The sequence below is a fragment of the Coloeus monedula genome, assembly GCF_965178545.1.
Source record: "Coloeus monedula genome assembly, chromosome: 13".
NCBI lineage: Eukaryota > Metazoa > Chordata > Aves > Passeriformes > Corvidae > Coloeus > Coloeus monedula.
The window spans coordinates 19,048,383-19,068,139 of record NC_138793.1 but is presented as its reverse complement, the minus strand read 5'-3'; the positions used below and the strand labels follow the sequence as shown (position 1 = coordinate 19,068,139).

The 19,757-nt window shown below is 53.8% G+C and overlaps 1 protein-coding gene across 1 annotated transcript in view; it reads right to left on the bottom strand.

Moving 5' to 3' along the window:
• JPH3 (junctophilin 3) overlaps positions 1–12,123 on the bottom strand; it is a gene marked incomplete at both ends in the record, with an annotated part of 48,322 nt that extends 36,199 nt beyond the window's left edge. Inside the window, one exon of the mRNA XM_082289952.1 lies at positions 11,742–12,123. Coding sequence (XP_082146078.1) covers positions 11,742–12,123 — 382 coding nt within the window. The remainder of the gene's footprint in view (positions 1–11,741) is intronic.
• Positions 12,124–19,757: the final 7,634 nt, after the last annotated feature.

Here is a 19,757-nt window from a genome sequence, read left to right as displayed (position 1 = left end):
GATTTTCCAGCCACTCCGTCCTGCTTGTCCCCTCCCAGCACCGTGGAGCAGCTCCCAACCCCCAGCTCTGCTTTCCTAGGTGTTGTTGCTTCCCTGCAGGAGGCAGCAGCATGGATTATCCCTAGGGATTGCCTCAGAGTCCGCGCTCATGTCCCTGACAGCCACCAAGACATCTGGGCACCTTCATGGCCACCAGCAGATCAAAGAGCTTCCTGTCAGGGAGCTCAGTCCTTCCTCAGCCCAGCAGCGCTCCTTCCTTCCCCTGACTTCATTATGTTTTAAACCCCTCGATATCCCAGGATTTGGCCATGGATACCGGGAGGCCCCGGAGCCATCTGATCTGCATCACTAAGCGCCACCACCTCCTCCCCAAGCCCTGCTCAGCTTAACCTCTGCCCCAACATTTGCAGATGTGTGCACAAAGCTTGATCTCACACGGAGCCCAGAGACTCCTGCTCCCCGCAGAGGAAACAGGATTTCACAATATTCCCCTTCCCGTGCCAGGATGGACCGGCTGCAGCTGCTCCGGAGCTCGGGAGATGGAAAGGGAATGTGCAGCGGGAATGTGGCGCAGTGGGGATGCCAGGATGGGGCTGGGAGTGATGGAATGAGCACTTCTGGTGGAACAGAATGATCTGCTGAGGTGCTGCATGGAGAATTCCAAGGATTTTGGTTCTGAGCACCTCACAGGGTCCAGGACACAGGAGGGGAACATGCTTCCCTTGGGGTGGGAAGCAGGGAACAATCCAAGGCAATCCTGGCCACAAACTATTGCCCAAGCCAGAGAAGAGCCAAAGCCACCGTGATGGAGGAGAATCCCTGGGGAGGAAAATGTCCCAACCTCTTCCCTCAGCCATGCAGGGCACTCCTGTGGATGCCTCCGAGATGCCACAAATACCCGTCCCACTTCTGTGCGGTCCTTTTGCACCGGGCAAAAAGGACAAAGAGAGGGAAGAAAGTCTTGGACATGGGAAGTCAGGATAAAGGGTGAGGAAGTGGCCATGTCCATGCTGAGCAGAGCTAAGGACAGGGCACAACCTGAGGCTAGGAAAATACAACTGGAGTCATCCCAAAAGATGGATTGGAGAGAATATTCCTATTTCAGAAATAACAGATGAAGTGTAAGAAAGGGAACGGGCTCCTGGGAAGGACAGGGATGGGATGGAAACACAGAGAGAAGAAAAGGGGCGATGCTGTTGTACACATTCACTGGTGTTCCTAATCCTGAATTTGGGGGTTTCGTGGCTCACTCCCCTTGGAGCAGGGCTGGCTTGTTTCCAGAACTCCTGCAGGAATTGCAGTTGCCTTGAGGAGCGTGCAGAGCCCCATCCTTGGCTGGAGGCAGCGGGGCTGAGAGCAGAGAGCGGGAAGTCCCTGGCCTGGGAAGCATCACTCCTGATTCTCCAGCAGTGACAGGGAGCAGCACTTCCTCAGCATTTGGCTAAAATCCATCCTGGGAAGAGAGCTGAGAGTCTGCAGGGCAGCTCCTGGTGGCCCCATAGTGCCAAAATCCCCCAAATCGGGGCTGGCCCAGGTTTGCACCCTGCAGCAAAGCGAGGGGGGTTCAGCAGGACCCTGCTCCAGGCTGGGTGCAGCCCCTGCACCTCCATATTCCCTGCAGGGACAAGGCAGTGGCATTCCAGCAGTTTAGCTGGTTTTTGGGAACGTGAATTAAGCTCCTGTTTGCAAAGCTCTCCATGAGGATCAGAGGTATCGCAGGAAGAATAACATCTTTCCATTCATTTCCAAAGAGATTTTGGGGATTTTCCTGGGGAGGAGAGGAGCGATCTCCAGCTCTGGCTCATCCCTCTGGGATCCAGGCACTGTGGGGATCCAGCACTGCTCCCTCTGGCAGACAAGGTCTTTCTTCTCCATGGGGAGGGGCAACCAAGCCATGGCTTGCTGTTCCAAACTCAGGAATTTCCTGGACCTGGAGTCCTTTCCTGCTTACAGAGAGATGGTGAAACCCCACAGTGATGCCGAGGGCAATCCGGCTTTCACACAAATAAACAGCCTAAGGAGCTCCCTCAGGAACAGCTGGAGTTTGAACAAACCCCAAGGGAGGATTTTGGGCTGCTCACATGGGGCTTCCTCTGGCTTAAGGCGGGATCGTGCACTTGGATATAAACCTGGCCCATGATGTTGGAAGGAGGAAAAAATCAGGATTTTTTGGGTTGGAATGATGGTGTTTTCTTTCCCCCCTCTGCCCACACCCGAGATTTGGTGTTTTGGAGTCGCTGAGCCCTCTGGCCCCACTCCAGGAACACCATTAAGGAGAAGCTTTATGGCTGCTCCCAGGCTTTTCCCAAACCCACGCGGCTGGTTCTGTGTTCTGCAGGATGAATCCTTTGGGAAACACATGGATAAAGCCCACGGGGGGTTTGCACGGACCTGCCCTCTTCCAGTTCCTCATATGGAGACATCCAAACAGGAATTTGGGATGTTGTGAAGCACTTTGAGGCCGCTGGAAGCACACGTGTCATTATCACAACCTGACCTCAGAAAAAGACAAATGTTTGGAAAAAATTCCTTCTCCATCCCTAACACTGAGTTAAAAACCCAAGCACACCCACCACGGTGGGTCAATATTCCCAGGTTAGCTAAAATAATCAGCGACAGGGACGCAGCTTCCCAGGGTTGCCTGGAAAATGGGAGCAGCAGGCTCCAAAGAGCTGGAGCTCCATCCCATCCTTGAAGCACAGCCAGATCCTCCTGGTCCAGCGACCATGCTGGACACCAGCAGCATTCCCAACCTCCCAGCTCGCCTTCCCCACTCAGCAAAATCCCGGGAAGGAGGGTGGAGTGGTCCGAAGTGCCCCTGTACTTTTCCAAGCCGAAGTAATTAGGTTTTACAAATTGCTGGTTTATCTTGCAAAGGATCTTTCCTGGTGTGCTCAGCCCCCCTCTTATCTCTGGCCTCTGCAGCATATTAATTAAAGATGTCCGATGGCAATAATTAGGCCAGGCTCTTGAATTCCGACCGAAGGAGGGAGTTTTACAGATATCCCTTTCCAGCTGCTCGATATCACAAATCCCAGGAGGATTCACACACAAATCACCTCAGAAAAACCCATCCCAAAGGGAAGGAGTCCAGGAGAAAAGACACGACCGGAGGGTGCTCATCCAGCCTCAGTCCTGATGGGGTGACCGTGGGGACATCCTCGCTGGCCATCCCGGGGCATCACTGGGAAAAATGTGCCCTTCAAATATCCTGGCCTGACTGTATGGGAACCTTAAAGTTCATACTGTTCCCACCCGATGTGGCAGGGACACCTTCTTCCATCCCAGGCTGCTCCAAGCCACTGTCCAGCCTGGCCTTGGGCACTGCCAGGGATCCAGGGGCAGCCCCAGCTGCTCTGGGCACCCTGTGCCAGGGCCTGCCCACCCTCCCAGGGAACAATTCCTTCCCAATATCCCATCCATCCCTGCACTCTGGCAGTGGGAAGCCATTCCCTGTGTCCTGTCCCTCCATGCCTTGTCCCCAGTCCCTCTGCAGCTCTCCTGGAGCCCCTTTAGGCCCTGCAAGGGGCTCTGAGCTCTCCTTGGAGCCTTCTCCTCTCCAGGTGAGCACCCCCAGCTCTCCCAGCCTGGCTCCAGAGCAGAGGGGCTCCATCTCTCGGAGCATCTCTGTGGCCTCCTCTGGAATTGCTCCAGCAGCTCCAGGTCCTTCTCACACTGGGAAGCCCCAGAGCCGGACACAGCACTGCAGGTGGGGTCTCAGAGGGGGAGAATCCCCCCCTCAACCCCCTGGTCACTGCATGGATGTGGGGACACATTTTCAGCCAGGACACCCTTCCTGCACTGTCCCTGCTGGCAGCAGGACACGGTGTGATGCTGGGTGACTTCCATGCCCTGCCCTGTCCCCAGCTGCTGCTCTCATCCCCCAAACCCTCCCCTAAATCCCACACAGGCATGGCATGGATGGCTGGCAGATGCCACCCGCACTGCCCACTGTGGAATGTGGGAATCGGTGACGCTGCCTGTGTCCAACTCCTCCTAGATCCAGAATCCACGGCAAAATTACCCTCCCTCCAGCCCTGCTAAGGTTCTCCATCACCAAGCCATGCTAAAAACACAGTCAGATGCTTCTGCTGTGGCTGCTAATTTGCCAAAAATATGCTCTGGTAACTGCTTACACAGGGGAAGGAAGAAAGTATGGATTTTTGAGTATGCAAATCTAATCTGCAGGCACGAACACGTGACGGGTGTTAGTCATAGTGCTAATGCTGGGTGCATCCAGACACGGTGGGCACAGCCAGGGCTGGGCATCCAGGGAGGCGTGGAGGGAAGGAGAAGAGCATGAGGAGGATGAGAGCTGTCAGGGGCTGCTGTGCTCCTGCCTGGGCGCAGGATGAAGTCTGGTTTGAGGGTCAGTAAATAATAAAGAATTACAGCTCGTACTTGTAAAAGCAGGGAGCCTCTATCTAAAGGCATCAAGCAGTGGAGGTGCTGGGTTTGGACGAGGTTTGGAAGGGGTAGGGATGGGAGCAGGGCTGGCTCTGGAGCAGCCAGAAGCTCTGCAGGAGCAGGAGCCGGGGGCTGCGGGGAGGAGATGGATTTCTACAGCCTCATGCCTCAGCCAGGGAATCTGCCTCCTCCTCCTCGTCCTCCTCCTCCTCCTCCTCTGGATGCAAATAACAACAAAAGTATTTCTGGCTGAAACACCACAGAACAGGGATTGCTCAGGTCTTCTCCAGGGGGAAAATCACCAGGAAATCACAGGTGGCAAGAATGCTCCTCTGGGGGATTGGAGCCCCATCCCAAACATGGGGAAACATTTCTATCCTCGGTGCCTGTCCCAAGGATGCTCTGCAAGCAGCAGGATGAAGCCTCCTCCCTCACTGGGAAACATTAGATTAATTTCCTATGGAAATTAATGTTTTCCAAGGCATTTCAGATATTGGCTTCAAGGGGGAAAAATCTTGGTTTGTTCTCCAGGAAAAACCAAGCCCATCCTGAGCATCCCCTTCCTCTTCTCATTGCTTCTGCATCTCCTGCTTCCCCAAACCTGTTGGGAAATGCTTTTTCCAGCCAGAATTCAAGGAAAGGCTTCAAAAAACCAGAATAAAGACAATCAAATCTCGGCATCACTGATTCTGGTGGAGCTCATGGTGCCTTTCAGGCCAGTTGTGATTCCCCTTAAAGCTCCAGCTCCTGCAGTCAGAGAAAACACAACTTTTAAAAGGAAACAACCAAAGAAAGACAGTTCTTGTTGTCTGTCCTGGGAGTGGGAAGGGCTGGCTTTGCCAGACACAGGGAAAGTCAAGGAAGCATCATCTCCTGGTGAAATGGGGCCACGGTTTTCCCAGGGCAGCTGAATCCCTGCGGATTCAGCCGCCGGCTGGGGTCAAAAGCAGGATGAGGTTTTATCCCCAAGGATGCAAACCACCTTAGGATATTGCTCAGCACCTTTATCCTGAACAATGTGCTCCTCTCACAAAGCAGAGTGAAACGGGGATAATGCTGATTTCCCTTAATCCCCCCGTGCTCTAATCCTGCCACAAACTCCGGGATCTCACCCATTCCGCAGCAGAGATCCAGGAGGAAGGGCTGATTCCCAACCTCTCCCAAATGGGGCTGAGGGTTTGGGGGGCTGCATCCCCCCCTGGGCTGGGGGGGGTGCTCAGATGGGTGGGATGAGGCTGAGCTCCCCATGGATCAGGGGTAGGGGGCTGCTCCAGGGTGGGATGAGGCACGAGCAGGGTTTAGTTATTCCCTGTGGAATAAATCACGGAAGCACAGAGTGGTTTGAGGTGGAAGGGACCTTAAAGCTCATCTCATTCCAACCCTCTGCCATGGGCAGGGACACCTTCCACTATCCCAGGCTGCTCCAAGCCCCGTCCAGCCTGGCCTTGGATGCTTCCAGACCTTTATTCATTCCAGGGAAACACCTTGCAGACCCCAAGTGATGCCCTGAGCAGGAAATAATACCTTTGTAGTGCTCATCTCCTTCTGGAAATCAGCAAAATGAGGGGCCCTGCTCTGGCTGTTCACTCATTCATGAAAATTCATGATGCTCTGCTGGGTGCTGAGAGTGAGAGGAACCTCTTCAGGGAATAATGTTGGGAAAGGAGTGGCTGTTCTTAGGGAATGCTCATGCATCCGTTGCAATTTTTAAGGATTTTTGGTTCAAAGGCCAAGAGGCCAAGAATCTGCCTTTGAAAAGCCAATATTAAGCCCCAAAATAGACACAGTTGCCTTTCAAGTTTTGTTTTCTCCAAGCTCCCCATTTTTTCTGTTAAAAAATACTTTAACTGTGAGTTAAACAGCTGCTTGCAGAGCAAATGACCACCAAGACTCTCCTGTAACTACTGCAAACTCCTGCAAAAAAAATCCCTTCTTGCTCAGGAGTTCAACCAGTGCCAAAACCAGACCCAAAGAGACAAAAAATCTCACGAGGCAGCCACTAAACCCCAGTGTTCGCCCCCAAAAGACCATCCCCAAGCTCATCCTGCCCAGCTCCTCCATCTCCAAGTCATGCCTACATTAATACAGCTCATTCATCTACGTCAGCGTTACCTGACTCAAAGCATTCAAAATTCATCAGGTTCATTTTAAAATCGAGGCATTTTTAAACAGAAGGCATTTTTAGCTCTCGTCTGCTGCTTCCCGAGCCTGGAAGAATGACTTTTCTGCAATAGCCTGGGTGGAAACCTTGCTTCCAAACTGAAGCTGAAAATCTTGCAAAATCACATGATTCCACAAGCTGGAGCTTCTAAAGGGAAAAAAAAAAAAAAAAAACAACAAAAAAAACTGTTCAGCTCCAGGAGCAGATGTCACCCAACCACGAGGAGCCCCATGGGATATCAAATCACATGCAAATATCCTGAGATTTGCATTCAAAGCCATGAGAAACCCACCCCAGTGAAACGACATCAACATTGCACTTCAGGGCTGAAGTCACCCTCGGCTGTGGGTCAGGGAGAGGGGGTTGATGGGGTCCCCAAGGTTGGGGTCCTGCACAATTCCCTGGAGAATCACGCCCTGGATAAAAGACTTGGGAAGATGGAGTGAGGGTCTGAGGCCTGTCTGGCAATTTCTGTCTCATGTTCTTTTCTCCGAGGTCAAAATCCTTCTTCCTCTGTCCTGAGCTGTACCTGAAACTAAGCAGCATGTTCCAGTGAGAGAAGTAATTACCATGAGTTCATAGCATTTATTTTTAATGAGGCTGGTCAGAACCTTCATTTAGTATTTTGATTCATTTTTCTGGGCTCGGCAGCTCCTGACGTCTCCGGTTTTGCTCTCCTGGAACCACTGCAAGCAGCTTCTAGACCCAAGCCAGACAGTGAGATGCTCCATCACCAAAATCCTGACTTTTTCATTAATTATCAGGTTCTGAGGGGTTGTTAGAACCAGCTCTGGCTGCGTCTGGGTGCTGCAGGGACGGGAGGATCGAGGATCAGGGCGCTCTTGTATTTGCTTGTTTCCGCCCACTGTTTAAAGTGCATCAACAATTCCTTCCCGGCAGCAAAACAAGGGAAGAGCTGGTACTTTTAAGGTAATTCTGACATCCGTGCTATGAATAGATCCTTATGGAAATTTGCCCTCGCTCGTCAGTTCCCTGTGCAGGAACCCAGGGGAAGGCCGGGGTGGGGAGAGGCACCAGGCCGCGGCCATCGTGGCACTGTGGAATCCGGGAATGCTTTGGGTTGGAAGGGACCTTAAAGATATCTCATTCCAACCCTCCTGGCTGGTGGTGGTTCATCCCAAACCATGGCTCAGCTCAGGTGAGGGGATGCAGCTCCTTCCCAGACAGGCAGGTCCCACACAGCATTCCTGCTCCATCCTGCTGGAGCAGCCCTTTATGTTGGCTTTTGGGAAATATTCCACATTTTCCCCTTCCTCAACCACTCCCAAGCCATTTGGTCGGTAGCTCCTGGTGCACCTGCTAAGAGAGGTGTCACCAGTGCCACTGCAGGGCTGGGAAAGTGGGACATGGAGCAGGACAGCCTGGCAGGGCCCCACCCCGGCAGCTCCCAGCGCTCCGCTTCCCTCTCCCCATGGCAGGAATATTTCCCAGCCCGGGCCAAGAAAACCCACTTGCCTACTCAGCCAGTGCTAACAATGCAAACACTAATTATATTTCCCTCACCTATCAAAGGATGATTCATTTTAGGTGAGTGGGCACGGAGATTACACAAGATGAACACCACCATGCGACTGCCCGGCCCTTTCGGGGTAGCCCTCCTGAGAAACAAAGATTTAGGGAGCATGTGGATATCCAGGATGGGGAGAGGACTGGCAGCAGGATGAGCCCGGTTCACAGCACACACCTCCAGCCTGTCCCATTCCCTCAGGGATGCTGGGCAGTGAGCACTTGGGATGGGGCTGGTCCCATCCCACAGCTCCTGTCTGGTTTTGGATCCCAGTTGTTCAGCTGGGAAGAGGTGGAGAGAGGAGGAAAACACTGTTGCCAGGGATGGAAAGGGCAAAAATAGATTTGGGGCTTCCTTCAGCCACCCCATCTCCTCCACCCCCACAGCCATGGTTTCAGCAGCTCAACCCAAACCCAACACGGAGGATTCCCATGGGAAGTCAGTAGCTACAATCCCAGCTGTCCCTAGGGTGAAGTCACTGAGCATTCCCAAAGTATCCGAGGCAGGAACCAGCTGTGATGTCTCCTGACCTCCGGGCCTGCTCGGAAGAGGGTCTCCACCCCTCTGCTCCAGATCCCCCCAGCTCCACTGCCAGCAGCCCCAGCCTCACATCGGTGCTGATGCAGGTGCATGCAGCCCCTTTCACCTGAAGCAAGGGAGCAATTCCTGCTCCCTCCCCAGAGCTGGGATGAATCAGACGAGTGCTCCAACTCCGGCATCCGACTGAAGCAATCCTTGGGAGCCTGGTTTATGTAATATCAGGGTGCTCTGGAGGGGCGCAGGGGGGTTTTTGGCAGGAAGATGAGGATATATCAGCACTGCTGGGGAGGTCTGAGGGAGTGAGGCCACGGGGACAACGGGACAGCGCAGAGGCCGCGTGGCAGCCGTGCCAGGGACACGCGTGGGCTCCTGGGAGAACAGCACGGCGGCCTTGGCTGATCTGGGCTCCGTGTTGATGGACACGAATCCCCCAGGCTGGGGGAGCGGGATTTGCTCTCCCTGGGGGTCAGGGAGCGCGTGGGAAGGGCGTGGGGGGCTCGTCGGCGTGGGGGGACAGGCGTGGGGTGCGCGGCGTGTGCGGCGTGGGAGGTGTGAGCTCGGCAAGCTGCGCGTGGGGGCAGCGCTGCCTGCGCCGGCTGCGGGGCTGGCGGGAGCCCCCGGGCCACCGTGTGCCACCCCCGACACCCAACGGTCCAGCAGCCACACAATCACCCTTCCCAACACAGCGCTGGGGCAGGGGGAGCTGTGCCCTTCCCCGCTGTTGTGCAAGGGAATGGGAAAACTGGAGCGAATCTGTGGATTCTGGGGCTCCCCGAGCCTCGCTGCGCGTTTAGGGCCCCATCCCCTAGCCAGGGCTGGGGAGCTAAAAAAAATGATGTGCAAGGGATGAATATTTATCTGTGGGTGGCAAGTGACAGATGCTGGGGCGAGGATTCTTGGATACTTCAGTTTGCTGGAGGTAATAACTGGAATAGATTAATGAGAAACATCCTTCCCAACAGTTGCCTCGCCGGTGCCACCGCTCCCGCACACAGCGGCCTCTGGGACCCAAACACACAAAGTTCAGTAAGGCTTGGTGTCCAAAAGGCTGCCGATGCCCAACTTTAGTGGTTTCCACCCAGAATGGAGCCAGGAAACTGGGAAAGGGATGTGGCCTCTGGGTGCTGGGAGCTGAGTTGGTGAAAGTGGCCTTTGAGGTGGTTCTGGCCCAGCTGAGGTGGGGGAAGCTGGTGTGGAGGAGCATCCACAGTTCCCAGCACTCTGCATTTCCCCAGCATGGCATTCCTTCCTCCTTGGAAGGTTTGCAGAGTCCCACGGGGACCATTTTGCCACAGACCCTACCCTTTCCCAGCACTGATCCTCCTCCCTCCTCCCGAAATCGCAAACACGCGACATCGCTTTTGGGTCCCCGAGCACCGGCAAGCCGGGCTGGCCTGCCAAGATGGAAGGAGAAGCTCTTTGCTTCTGGTAGGTTCTCAGAAAATGCTGAAACTGCTGCTAAGCCACCCCAGTGTGGGGAAGCTGCCCAGGTTTCCCTAAAAAACACTGCGCTGCAGAGGATGGGGAGTGTGCCGGGGCGGGGGCACGTGCGTGGCCGGGGACAGGGCCAGCCCTGCAACACCCAGCCCTCAGAGACCTGTAGTTAGTCCAGACTTGGGTCTGTTCTCCCTCAAACCTCCCAGGCAAGGGCTGGGTGCCAGGAGGAGACAGCACCCACGTTGGGAGCAGGCAGAACTCCCCCCACAGCCCCTCCTGACCACCTTGGACGTGGGAGACCGCGCAGATTCCCTGGCCAAGCTTTATTCTCGACTGAAGGACTGCTGGGATTTATCCATGCCTTCCAAACACACACCCAGCACATCCCAGCTCAGTCCCCAGCATCCTCCCAGGCAGCCTAAACAAAAGGTTGCAGCTCTGTTTTGCTTTGGGGGAAAACCACCGGCACGAAATTATCCTTAAAAATCCCGAGGTGGTTCCGCCTCTCTCTGTGAGAGCACAGAAAAAGCAGCTGCAGGTGAGGTTGAACCTCTTCTCCCTGTGCAACCACAAAGCAGCAAACTGCTTTTCCAGAGCAAGGTCTTGCAGCACCTTTCAGGAAGGCTGCGATGGAGCTCCCCGACGCTGCAATTTCCTCACCGTAGCCGTATGGAAAACCATAACGTCCTAAAAATAACCCGGCAGCCTGCTTTAGGAGGCCACGATTCCCGGGAAAACAAGGGGCCAGCGGAGCCCAGTGCCCCTGGCTGCCGGCAGGTAGGCCTGCCTGGGATTATGGTGGCAATTCCGACTGTGGAAGTAGCCACAACCCAGGAGAGAGGATGATACAGCCACTTACAGCACGGCACCAGCTGTTTCTCCCAGTTCAGCCCTAAAGCTTGTTAGCCCAGCAATTTTTTTGGGTTTGATCGCTCCAATTGGGTTTTCTTGTTTTTCCTCTAATCCCAGTTTCCCCTCAGCATCTCGTTAAGCCGTGTTGACAGCAGAGAAGAGCTCTGGTGATCCCTCTGAGCCCCTACGCTAAGCATTAAGCCGTAAACTAGGAATGTAAGACTCTTGTCTGAATTAAAGTCTTTTCCCTGGCATTATTGAGCGTGGGGCTGCCTTCGGAGGGGCTGCAGGAGGTGCTGAGCCCCCCAGCCCTGGCTGGGAGCTCTGGCAGCACTGGAGCTGCCCCATCTGCCCCGGATCTCCCCACACACCCTCACTCGCCTCCATCCTGCCCCGCGTTGCTCCCATGCAAATCCTACAGGTTCCAGTGGTGCAGTCAGAACTGCCAATCCCATGTGCAACTTGGGTTGTCTCCCCAAGGCCTGGCCCACTCCATGCTCCGACCCCTCTGGGCCAGAGCTGGGTGTCCCCCCACCAGCACAGCCCGTTCCACATCCCAAAAACCTGCGTGAGGAGGGGAAGGAGGGAGGTCCCAGCGCCCAGAGACCCCACGGAACATATGGGGCTACCTGTGGCAAAGAGCTGGGCTGGTGCCATGCTGGGCTGGTTCCTTCTCTCCTGCAGGGTGGGAGCATCCCTTGATCCAAGCCAGCAGGTTGCAAACTCCCAGACTCCAAGCCAAACCCCGTTTGAAGGTGCTCCCCACCACCCTCCACCCCACTGCCCCAGCCAGGAAGGGATCAATGCATCACCTACCTCCATCCGAGTAGGTCTCTGTCCCGTAGCCATCCTGTAATCCATTGCTCCAGGTGCCTTCGTACTTGGCCCCGTTTCCAGTGCATTCCCGGACCCCGTACCGTCCCTTAAATCCATGGGTCCACTCTCCTTTGTACACCCACTTCCCTTTGCTCTCCATGCCAATGCCATGGCGCTTGCCCTGCGCCCAGGTGCCCTGGTAAGTGTTGCCACTGGGCCAAGTGTAGACCCCCAGCACCTCAAAGCCGTGACTCCAGGAGCCCGAATATTCACCTTGACCCTTCGGGCCGGTACAGATTCCATGGCCATGAGCCTTTCCGTCCTCCCAGCCTCCACAGTACGACCCTCCATCGTCAAAATTAAACCTTCCCCCACTGGACATGCATGTAATTCGGTTTGCAAATCTCCCAAAAGGTGAAAAAAAAAAAAAAAAAAAGAATAGGAGAATAGGAAGAAATGCAGGAAATAAAATGCGAATGATGACTTGGGGAAAAAGAAATAAATAAAAATAAAAAAAATTAAATCAAATCGAACTCAATCGAAATCATGCACCAGATCCACGGAGCTGCTTAAGCCAGTTTCTTGTGATTATTCATTCTCTGGGAGTATGTTGAGGATCAGTTCTCTCTTCCCCTGCTGTGGAAACAGGATCATTAAAAAAAAAAAAAAAAAAAAAATAGCAGCAAGAACAGCAGCAGCTATTGGGTTTTGGTGCAAACGACTCCACCTAAAAACCATCCAAGGCAGGGAACGGGGGTGGGGGAAAAGGAGGAAAAAAAAAAAAAAAAAAAAAAAAAAAAAAAAAAAAAAAAAAAGAGGCCAAATGCCAAGAGAAGGGAAGGGGGAAAAAAAAAAAAAAAAAGGGAAAAAAGCGAGCGCTGGGCAGCCCCGGGGCGAGGATGCTCAGAGCCCCCGCGGAGCCCCCCGCCGCCGGCCGGGCTGGCTGGGGCGCAGGGCCGGGGGCAGCGGCGGGCGCGGCGGCATCGCGGGGCTCGGCAGCAGCAGCGGCAGCAGCAGCAATGCGGTGCCTCCTCCGCCGCCCTCCCGCACGGCTCCCGGCCGCTCCCGCACCGCGCACGCCCCGCGCCCCGCGCCCCCTCCCGCCGCCTCCCCCGCGCCGCTCCCCGCCGCAAACCTCAGTGCCGGGGGGCCGCGCCGGCCGCGCCCGGCCGAGCCCGCATCCCGGCCGGGGGATGCTCGCGGCGAGCCCCGCTGCCGGCCCGAGGGGCTGCGGGGTGCACAGGGGGCCTGGGCTCGCCCCGCCGCCTCCCCCCACCCCCCCCCCCCCTTCCTCTCCGGCTCCCTACGGGGATAAATCCCGCTTATAATGAGCAGGATCCTGGGCTTTCTGCTCTGCCTCAGCTCCCGGCGCCGGGCTCAGGGTGGATTTAAAGAGACAGGAACTGCGTCGCCTTCGCCTCGCAGCCCAGCAGGGCCGCAGCCCCCCGCAGCCTCCCGGGATGCTCCCGCATTTTTATTTATCGCTCCGGCTCTCCCCCGCTCCGCCGCCGCCGCTCCCCCACGGCTCCTGCCGGGGCGGAGAGGGGCCGGCATCCCCCGCCGGAGCCGGGGGTCCCTGTGGGCAGGTGGGTGGGTGGGAGGGTGGGAGGACACCGGGAATGGGCCAAACGCCTCGTTCCGCGCCGCCAGCGCCGAGTCTCCGGGCAGACTCTGCTCCGTGCCGGGTCCGGCACACCGCAACTGCAACACAGATTATTTATTCATGAAAAGGCCGCGCTGTCGCCTCTCTCCGGGCTGGATGGCAGCGCTCGGGATTTACGGCAGCGCTCCGGGCTGGGTCCCGATCCAGCTGGGCTGCGGCGCGCCTCGGTCCCCTCCCTCCAGCACAGCGCATCCCATCGGGGTCCTCCCAGTTCCTCCTAATCCATCGGGAGGCCCTCAGCGCTCTGGTCCGCAGATATTGGGGCTTTTTCTCCCTGGGATTTTTGCTGGAGATGTTGGAATCCTCCCCAGGCAGCGGCGGCAGCTCGCGTTGTGCCTCCGGAGCACGCGGGGTCCTGCTGGTGCATCCCCCTGGATCTGAACGTGCCGAATCTTTGCGGCACCGGGATGTGCGTGCGGGTCTGTGTGCCTGCAAATACGGATATATTTGTGTTCCTACACCGGGGGATTCACACACCACTATAAAAGGGGGAGCTCTGCTGGAGAATAATTAAAAAGATGCTCACAAGTGCTTATAAAGCAAAATCTGGGCGATGGAGAAAAACTCGGCTCTTCCCCAAAATCTCCACGCACCGGCTCGGATTTGCACCCTGCCATTGCCACCAGCGTCACTGGAGTGGTGGTTTTGAGCCAGACCCAGCCTGGCCAGGACTCCGAGGAAAAAAAATAAACTGTGTAGCTGCTGGTGATGGAAACCCGCGGGATTCAGGCTGTGCATCCCCTCTGGAAAGGCTGCCTGTGCTCAGTACCTGCCTCACTGCCCACCCACTGGGAACTTTCAGGCTGTGTCTTCCCACTCAGTTGTTTTTTTTCTCTCTCGATGCATTTTCTTGTCCATCCATGGAAACACATCACCACCCTCCTCTGGAAGAAAACCTTCCTCTCTCTCTCTCTCGGAGCTGGAGGGAAGAGATGCAACTGGAGTGGGTGGAAATTTTCCCACTGAAGCATTTCTTTCCAGTAGAAAATGTCTTTTCAAACTATGCCGAGTCCTTTGTGAATGCAAGAACTGTGCTCATTATATATCAGGGGACTTTATTGTTTCTTTCCCTAAAAATCCCACACTCCAGGTGCTGCATTTTTTGGCAACTGCAGACTCCCGTTTTTTTTTTTTTTTTCATGGAGGAAGAATTTGGATGGAAACCCCCAAACTTTCCAAGAAAAACACCAGAAGTGAAGTTGCTTAAATGCATATAAAAATTTTGGCAGGGAACAAAAGAAGTTCCAGTCCCAAAGTTCTGTTGCTTTCTCAGTAGTTTCAGACAGTTATAGTCGGTTTACATGTTAATTAGCCAATTAATTATTGGCCAGCTATTCCTTTGGGGGGCATTTGGTGGGATGTAGGGATCTGAGGCAAACCCCTGTGTGTGACACCCCTCTGACCAACGTGGGATGCTGCTCCTCATAAAACAGGTGCTTAAAATAACAGCAAGTTTAATGGTACCCGGTGAAAAAGGAATTCCCAACAACCTGCTGGGGGAAGAGAGGAGAAGGGGATCCACTCCCAGGATGGTGTGTGGCTTTAAAATGAGGGTTATTTTGGGAACAGCACCTTTGTGGCCGAGGAATGGGCAGGTTCCACTCTAAAAACGCAGCCTCGAGCAAATCTGGTCATGAGCTGATTTGGGTTTCTTGGTGTGTCCCCAGCCTGTCTTGGTGCCCTGTGGCTGGAGAAGAGGGTTTGGTCAGAAAGGGACGTTTTGGTTATTAAAGGATTTCAGGTGGGATCTAGGAGGCTCCAAAATTTACCAGAAGCCACGCTGGAAGGCAAATAAAGCAGATTGAAAGTGTCCAAGGCCAGGTTGGATGGGGCTTGGAGCAACCTGGGATAGTGGAAGGTGTCCCTAAGGGGTGGAAGGAGCTGAGCTTTGAGACCCCGTCCAACCCAAACCATTCCATGATTCCATGATTGTGGGATGGATTCTCTGTGGATTCTCTGTGGATTCTCTGATGAAGGGACTGGATGAACAATTAGAGGTGTCAGGGTGATCGTGGTGTGGTGGCCAACCATGACACTGCTGTCCCAACGCTGCAGGGGGACAGGGATTTTTCCTGGCTGGAATTCTGCAACCCCATGTTATAACCACCCTCTCCACTTGATTTCCACTCGTGCTTGGAGGTCTTGACCTGCCAGTCCTTTCTGGAATCCCACTGGGACTGGCTGGGAGCAGATGATCTCCCTCTTCCAAGCACCGTCTGGTTCTGAGTTATTAATAACAAGGAAATAAATGATCCAGAGTGTTTCTGGATCAATATCCCAGGAAATAAAGCATGAGGCAAGAAGGGTCTGCAGCAGGAACTTGACACACTCTGCTTCTTTAAGCAGCCACATCCATAATATCTAATAAAAACCTTGGGATCACTGGGGAATTCCGGCAGAGCGATGGATGCTGGAGGTCCTGAGCTGCCAATATTAAAATATCCTTAGAACTTTGGGGGGAGGGGGAAAGATGATTTCCTAATGGAAAAAAATATTGTCTCCAGCATGAGGGAATTCCACATTTATCCTCACTCCAGCAGGTGAAGGTGGATTTCTCACCGTACCAGGCAGGGGCCTTCATGGCTTGATTATATTTGTTGTGTGCAAATAAAGTTTAAAGCAGTAATATCTATAAATCTATATATTTACTTGCCACTTGAAAAGGTCCTGTTTCCCAAATCAGAAAATAATTATGAGTCAGATCAATTTAGAGAAGGACTCTAAGTGAAAAATGTGTTGAAAAGGGAGAAACCTTTGAGAATATTTTACCCCAAATGCAGCAAAGCAGACAGGGATCTTTGTTAAAATAACCAACACCACTTGGAAAGGAAGGGAAAGAGCTGCCAAGACTGAGACACAAAATATAAACACACAAAAGGAAGAAAAGGGAAACTGGTTGTAATTAATAGACCTCAGAAGCTGGGGAAATTAAAGACAGAAGGATATTTTCCCAGAGTTTTGAGCAGAGGGGTGATCCTACGTGGAAATGGGAGGTTTATCAATAACACAGACAAGGCAGGAACACTCAGCGAGGGATTTATCCTGGTATTTAGTGGGAAAAAAGGAAATACTTTCCAGGAGTGCCCAGGAGCATCCAGCTGATGGAGCTCAGTGTTTTCAAACCAGCAGATCCGAATTGAGGGAGTTGTAAAGGAGGTGGCCAAGGAGCTGCCTGGATAGTTAATGGAGGTTTCCAATAGGTCTTGGAAGAGCCACTGGAAGCACCAGAGGACTGGGAAAAAGCCAGCACCACGCCCACGCTCCAAGGGGGGAACAGGACACGGCGGGGTTGAAGCGTTTCAGGCTGGGAGGTCTCTTAGACAATTACTGGAACCACAAACGCTGAACTGGGTAATTAAAAGAGGGCGGTGCCATGGCAAAAACTGGTAATTAGAGAGGGGTGGTGTAATGAGGGACAAAGAGGGGTCTGAGGGAAACAGGCAGTGGAGACCTCTGGCTTTCACCTGCGGGGGGATGAGGATGTGAGGTAGAGATAATCCCACCAGTGGAATTCCTCAGCCTTCCACACAGCCCTGGGCTTGGTGCCTGCCACAGATTGATCAGGAAAAAATAAAAATCAACAGGGCCTGCATTAAATAAATTAAATGACAAAAGTGAGAGGGCCCAAGGTTCAGCTGTAAACAGGGAGGGAGCGCCTGTCCGGAGGCACCGAGCGGAGCAGCTCTGGGATGGGGAAGGATGGAGCTACAGGACAAGGGGGAATGGTTTTAAACTCAAAGAGGAGAGATTTAGATCAGATTAGGAGCAAATTCCTCCCTGTGAGGGTGGGGAGGCCCTGGCACAGGGTGCCCAGAGAAGCTGTGGCTGCCCCTGGATCCCTGGCAGTGTCCAAGGCCAGGTTGGAGCATCCTTGGATAGTGGAAGGTGTCGCTGCTCATGGCAGGGGGTGGGACTGGATTATCTTATTATCCCCTCTAACCCAAACCATTCCATGACTCTGGGACTGAATATCCTGCCCGTGCCACCTGCATGGAGGCAAAGGCTGGGGTTCAGAGCAGGCAGGAAGAACGAGGAGTTTATTCCCTATCTCCAGCTCAGTGGGACTCCCACTTTTGGCAGCACGAGAGGAGTCAGTGGTGGCTGCAGAATCCTGAAGCAGCTGGAGGGATCAGAAGCCCTCTGAGATGGCATCAAACTTGATACAGGTAGAGATGTTTTTGAATAAACAGGGCACCTCCCTGGCTCGTAACTTTTTTGAGGATTGCTCACCTTCCACGCCTCTCCTGGGATTAAACAGGTGCTGCAGCCCCCACCAAGCACAAGAGCCAAAACACTCCCAAGGTCTCCCAACATTAGATTGAAATGCGCCGCTTTGCAAAGTGGAATGATTTTCATTTTTGCTTCCTGCTCCATCCCTGCCCCAGTGAATTGAATTCCAGGAGTGTAGCATCACCTGATGTTGCCCCTAAGTTTTCTCTTCTCCGCTTGGCCTCTGGCTAAATTACCCCCAAAACCAATTAAAGCCCAGAATGATATTGCAGCAAGCAGAACTGCTGCTAATCTTCCGGAAGACTGGAACTTATGGAAGTGATTGAAATGGTTGGAAATTACATTACTCGGACGAGGTCAGCCTTGGAGTTGTAAGTAGCATTTTTCTTTTTTAATATGTGGCTGCTTCAATGCTAATAATCCCACAGGTCAGGAAAAGCCAGGACCTGGGTTAAGCAGAAAGGAAAACTCCTGCGTGTCCTTGGGTTTTTCTGCGGGGCTGTGAAGAGCTGAGGAGAAAAGGATGAAACGTTTGGCACCGTGCAGCAACCCTGCGAGGGGAAATAGGTTTGCAGGGAGAGGAAGGATGGGGCTGGATAATGGGCATGTTCCAGGCATGTGGGCAATAAATTACCTCGATTGCCTTCCCCGTGCTGGGCATGGGCTGAGTGCATTCCCTGGTCACCGCCTGTATCGCATTAACCTGCTGCACACAGGACGTGTCTGTTTATCCTGCCAATTACTGCCAATCTAATCAGCTTGAGCCGGGTAAAAATAGAGCCAGTTTCCGTGTGGAAATCAGGAGGCACAAAAACAGCAGCAAAGAAGCTGATCCTGATCAGCCAAGCACATGGGAGGGAAGGCTGGCAGTGCCGGCAGCAGGAAATGGGTTGGGATGGTTTTTCCTCGTGGGCAGGTGGATCTTTTCCCCCCAGGGCTGGATATTCCCCAGCATCCATCAGGCAGCCTGAAGGAAGGAACTGGGGAGTGTGGGAATCACCGGCAGGCTGAGAGCTCCTTGGAGTATGGATGTTCCATGTGCTTTCAGGAGACAAGGAATAGGGCTGGAATCAGCTGGAAGGGACACATGAGGGGAGGCTGATGCCCAGAATAGAATCCTGGAATGGTTTGGGTTGGAAGGGACCTCAAAGCTCATCCCATTCCACCCCCATCCATGGGCAGAGACACCTCCCACTATCCCAGGTTGCTCCAAGCCCCGTCCAACCTGGCCTTGGACACTTCCAGGGATGGGGCAGCCACAGCTGCTTTGGTCTCACTACCCTCACAGAATTCTTTCCTAAAACCTGATCTCTTTCAACTAAAAACCATTCCATGATGATGGATGGATGGAGGGATGGATGGATGGATGGATGGAGGGAGGGAGGGATGGATGGATGGATGGAGGGATGGATGGATGGATGGATGGATGGATGGATGGATGGAGGGATGGATGGATGGATGGACGGATGGTTGGATGGATGGATGGATGGAGGGATGGAGGGATGGATGGATGGATGGATGGATGGATGGAGGGATGGATGGATGGATGGACGGATGGTTGGATGGATGGATGGATGGAGGGATGGAGGGATGGATGGATGGATGGATGGAGGGATGGATGGATGGAGGGATGGATGGATGGATGGATGGATGGATGGATGGATGGATGGAGGGATGGATGGATGGAGGGATGGATGGATGGATGGATGGAGGGATGGAGGGATGGAGGGATGGATGGATGGATGGATGGAGGGATGGAGGGATGGATGGATGGAGGGATGGATGGATGGATGGATGGAGGGATGGAGGGATGGATGGATGGAGGGATGGATGGATGGATGGATGGATGGATGGATGGATGGATGGATGACTGGATTTGAGTCCCTGTGTGCTGTGGAACACACCCAGCAGCTGTGTTTGGTACAATCAAGCTGCTATCCCATGTAAGGGCCTGTGAAGGAGGTGTCATCCAAGGAAAAGAGGAGCAGCACACGGCTCTGCAGGTGGTGGGATCCCATCCTCCTTCCCTCCATCCCTCTCTGATGTTTGCTGAGGGACAGAGGTAGATTTTTTGTGATCTTGGAAACTGAGAAACCAAGGGAAAACAGCGTGATTTCCCCCCA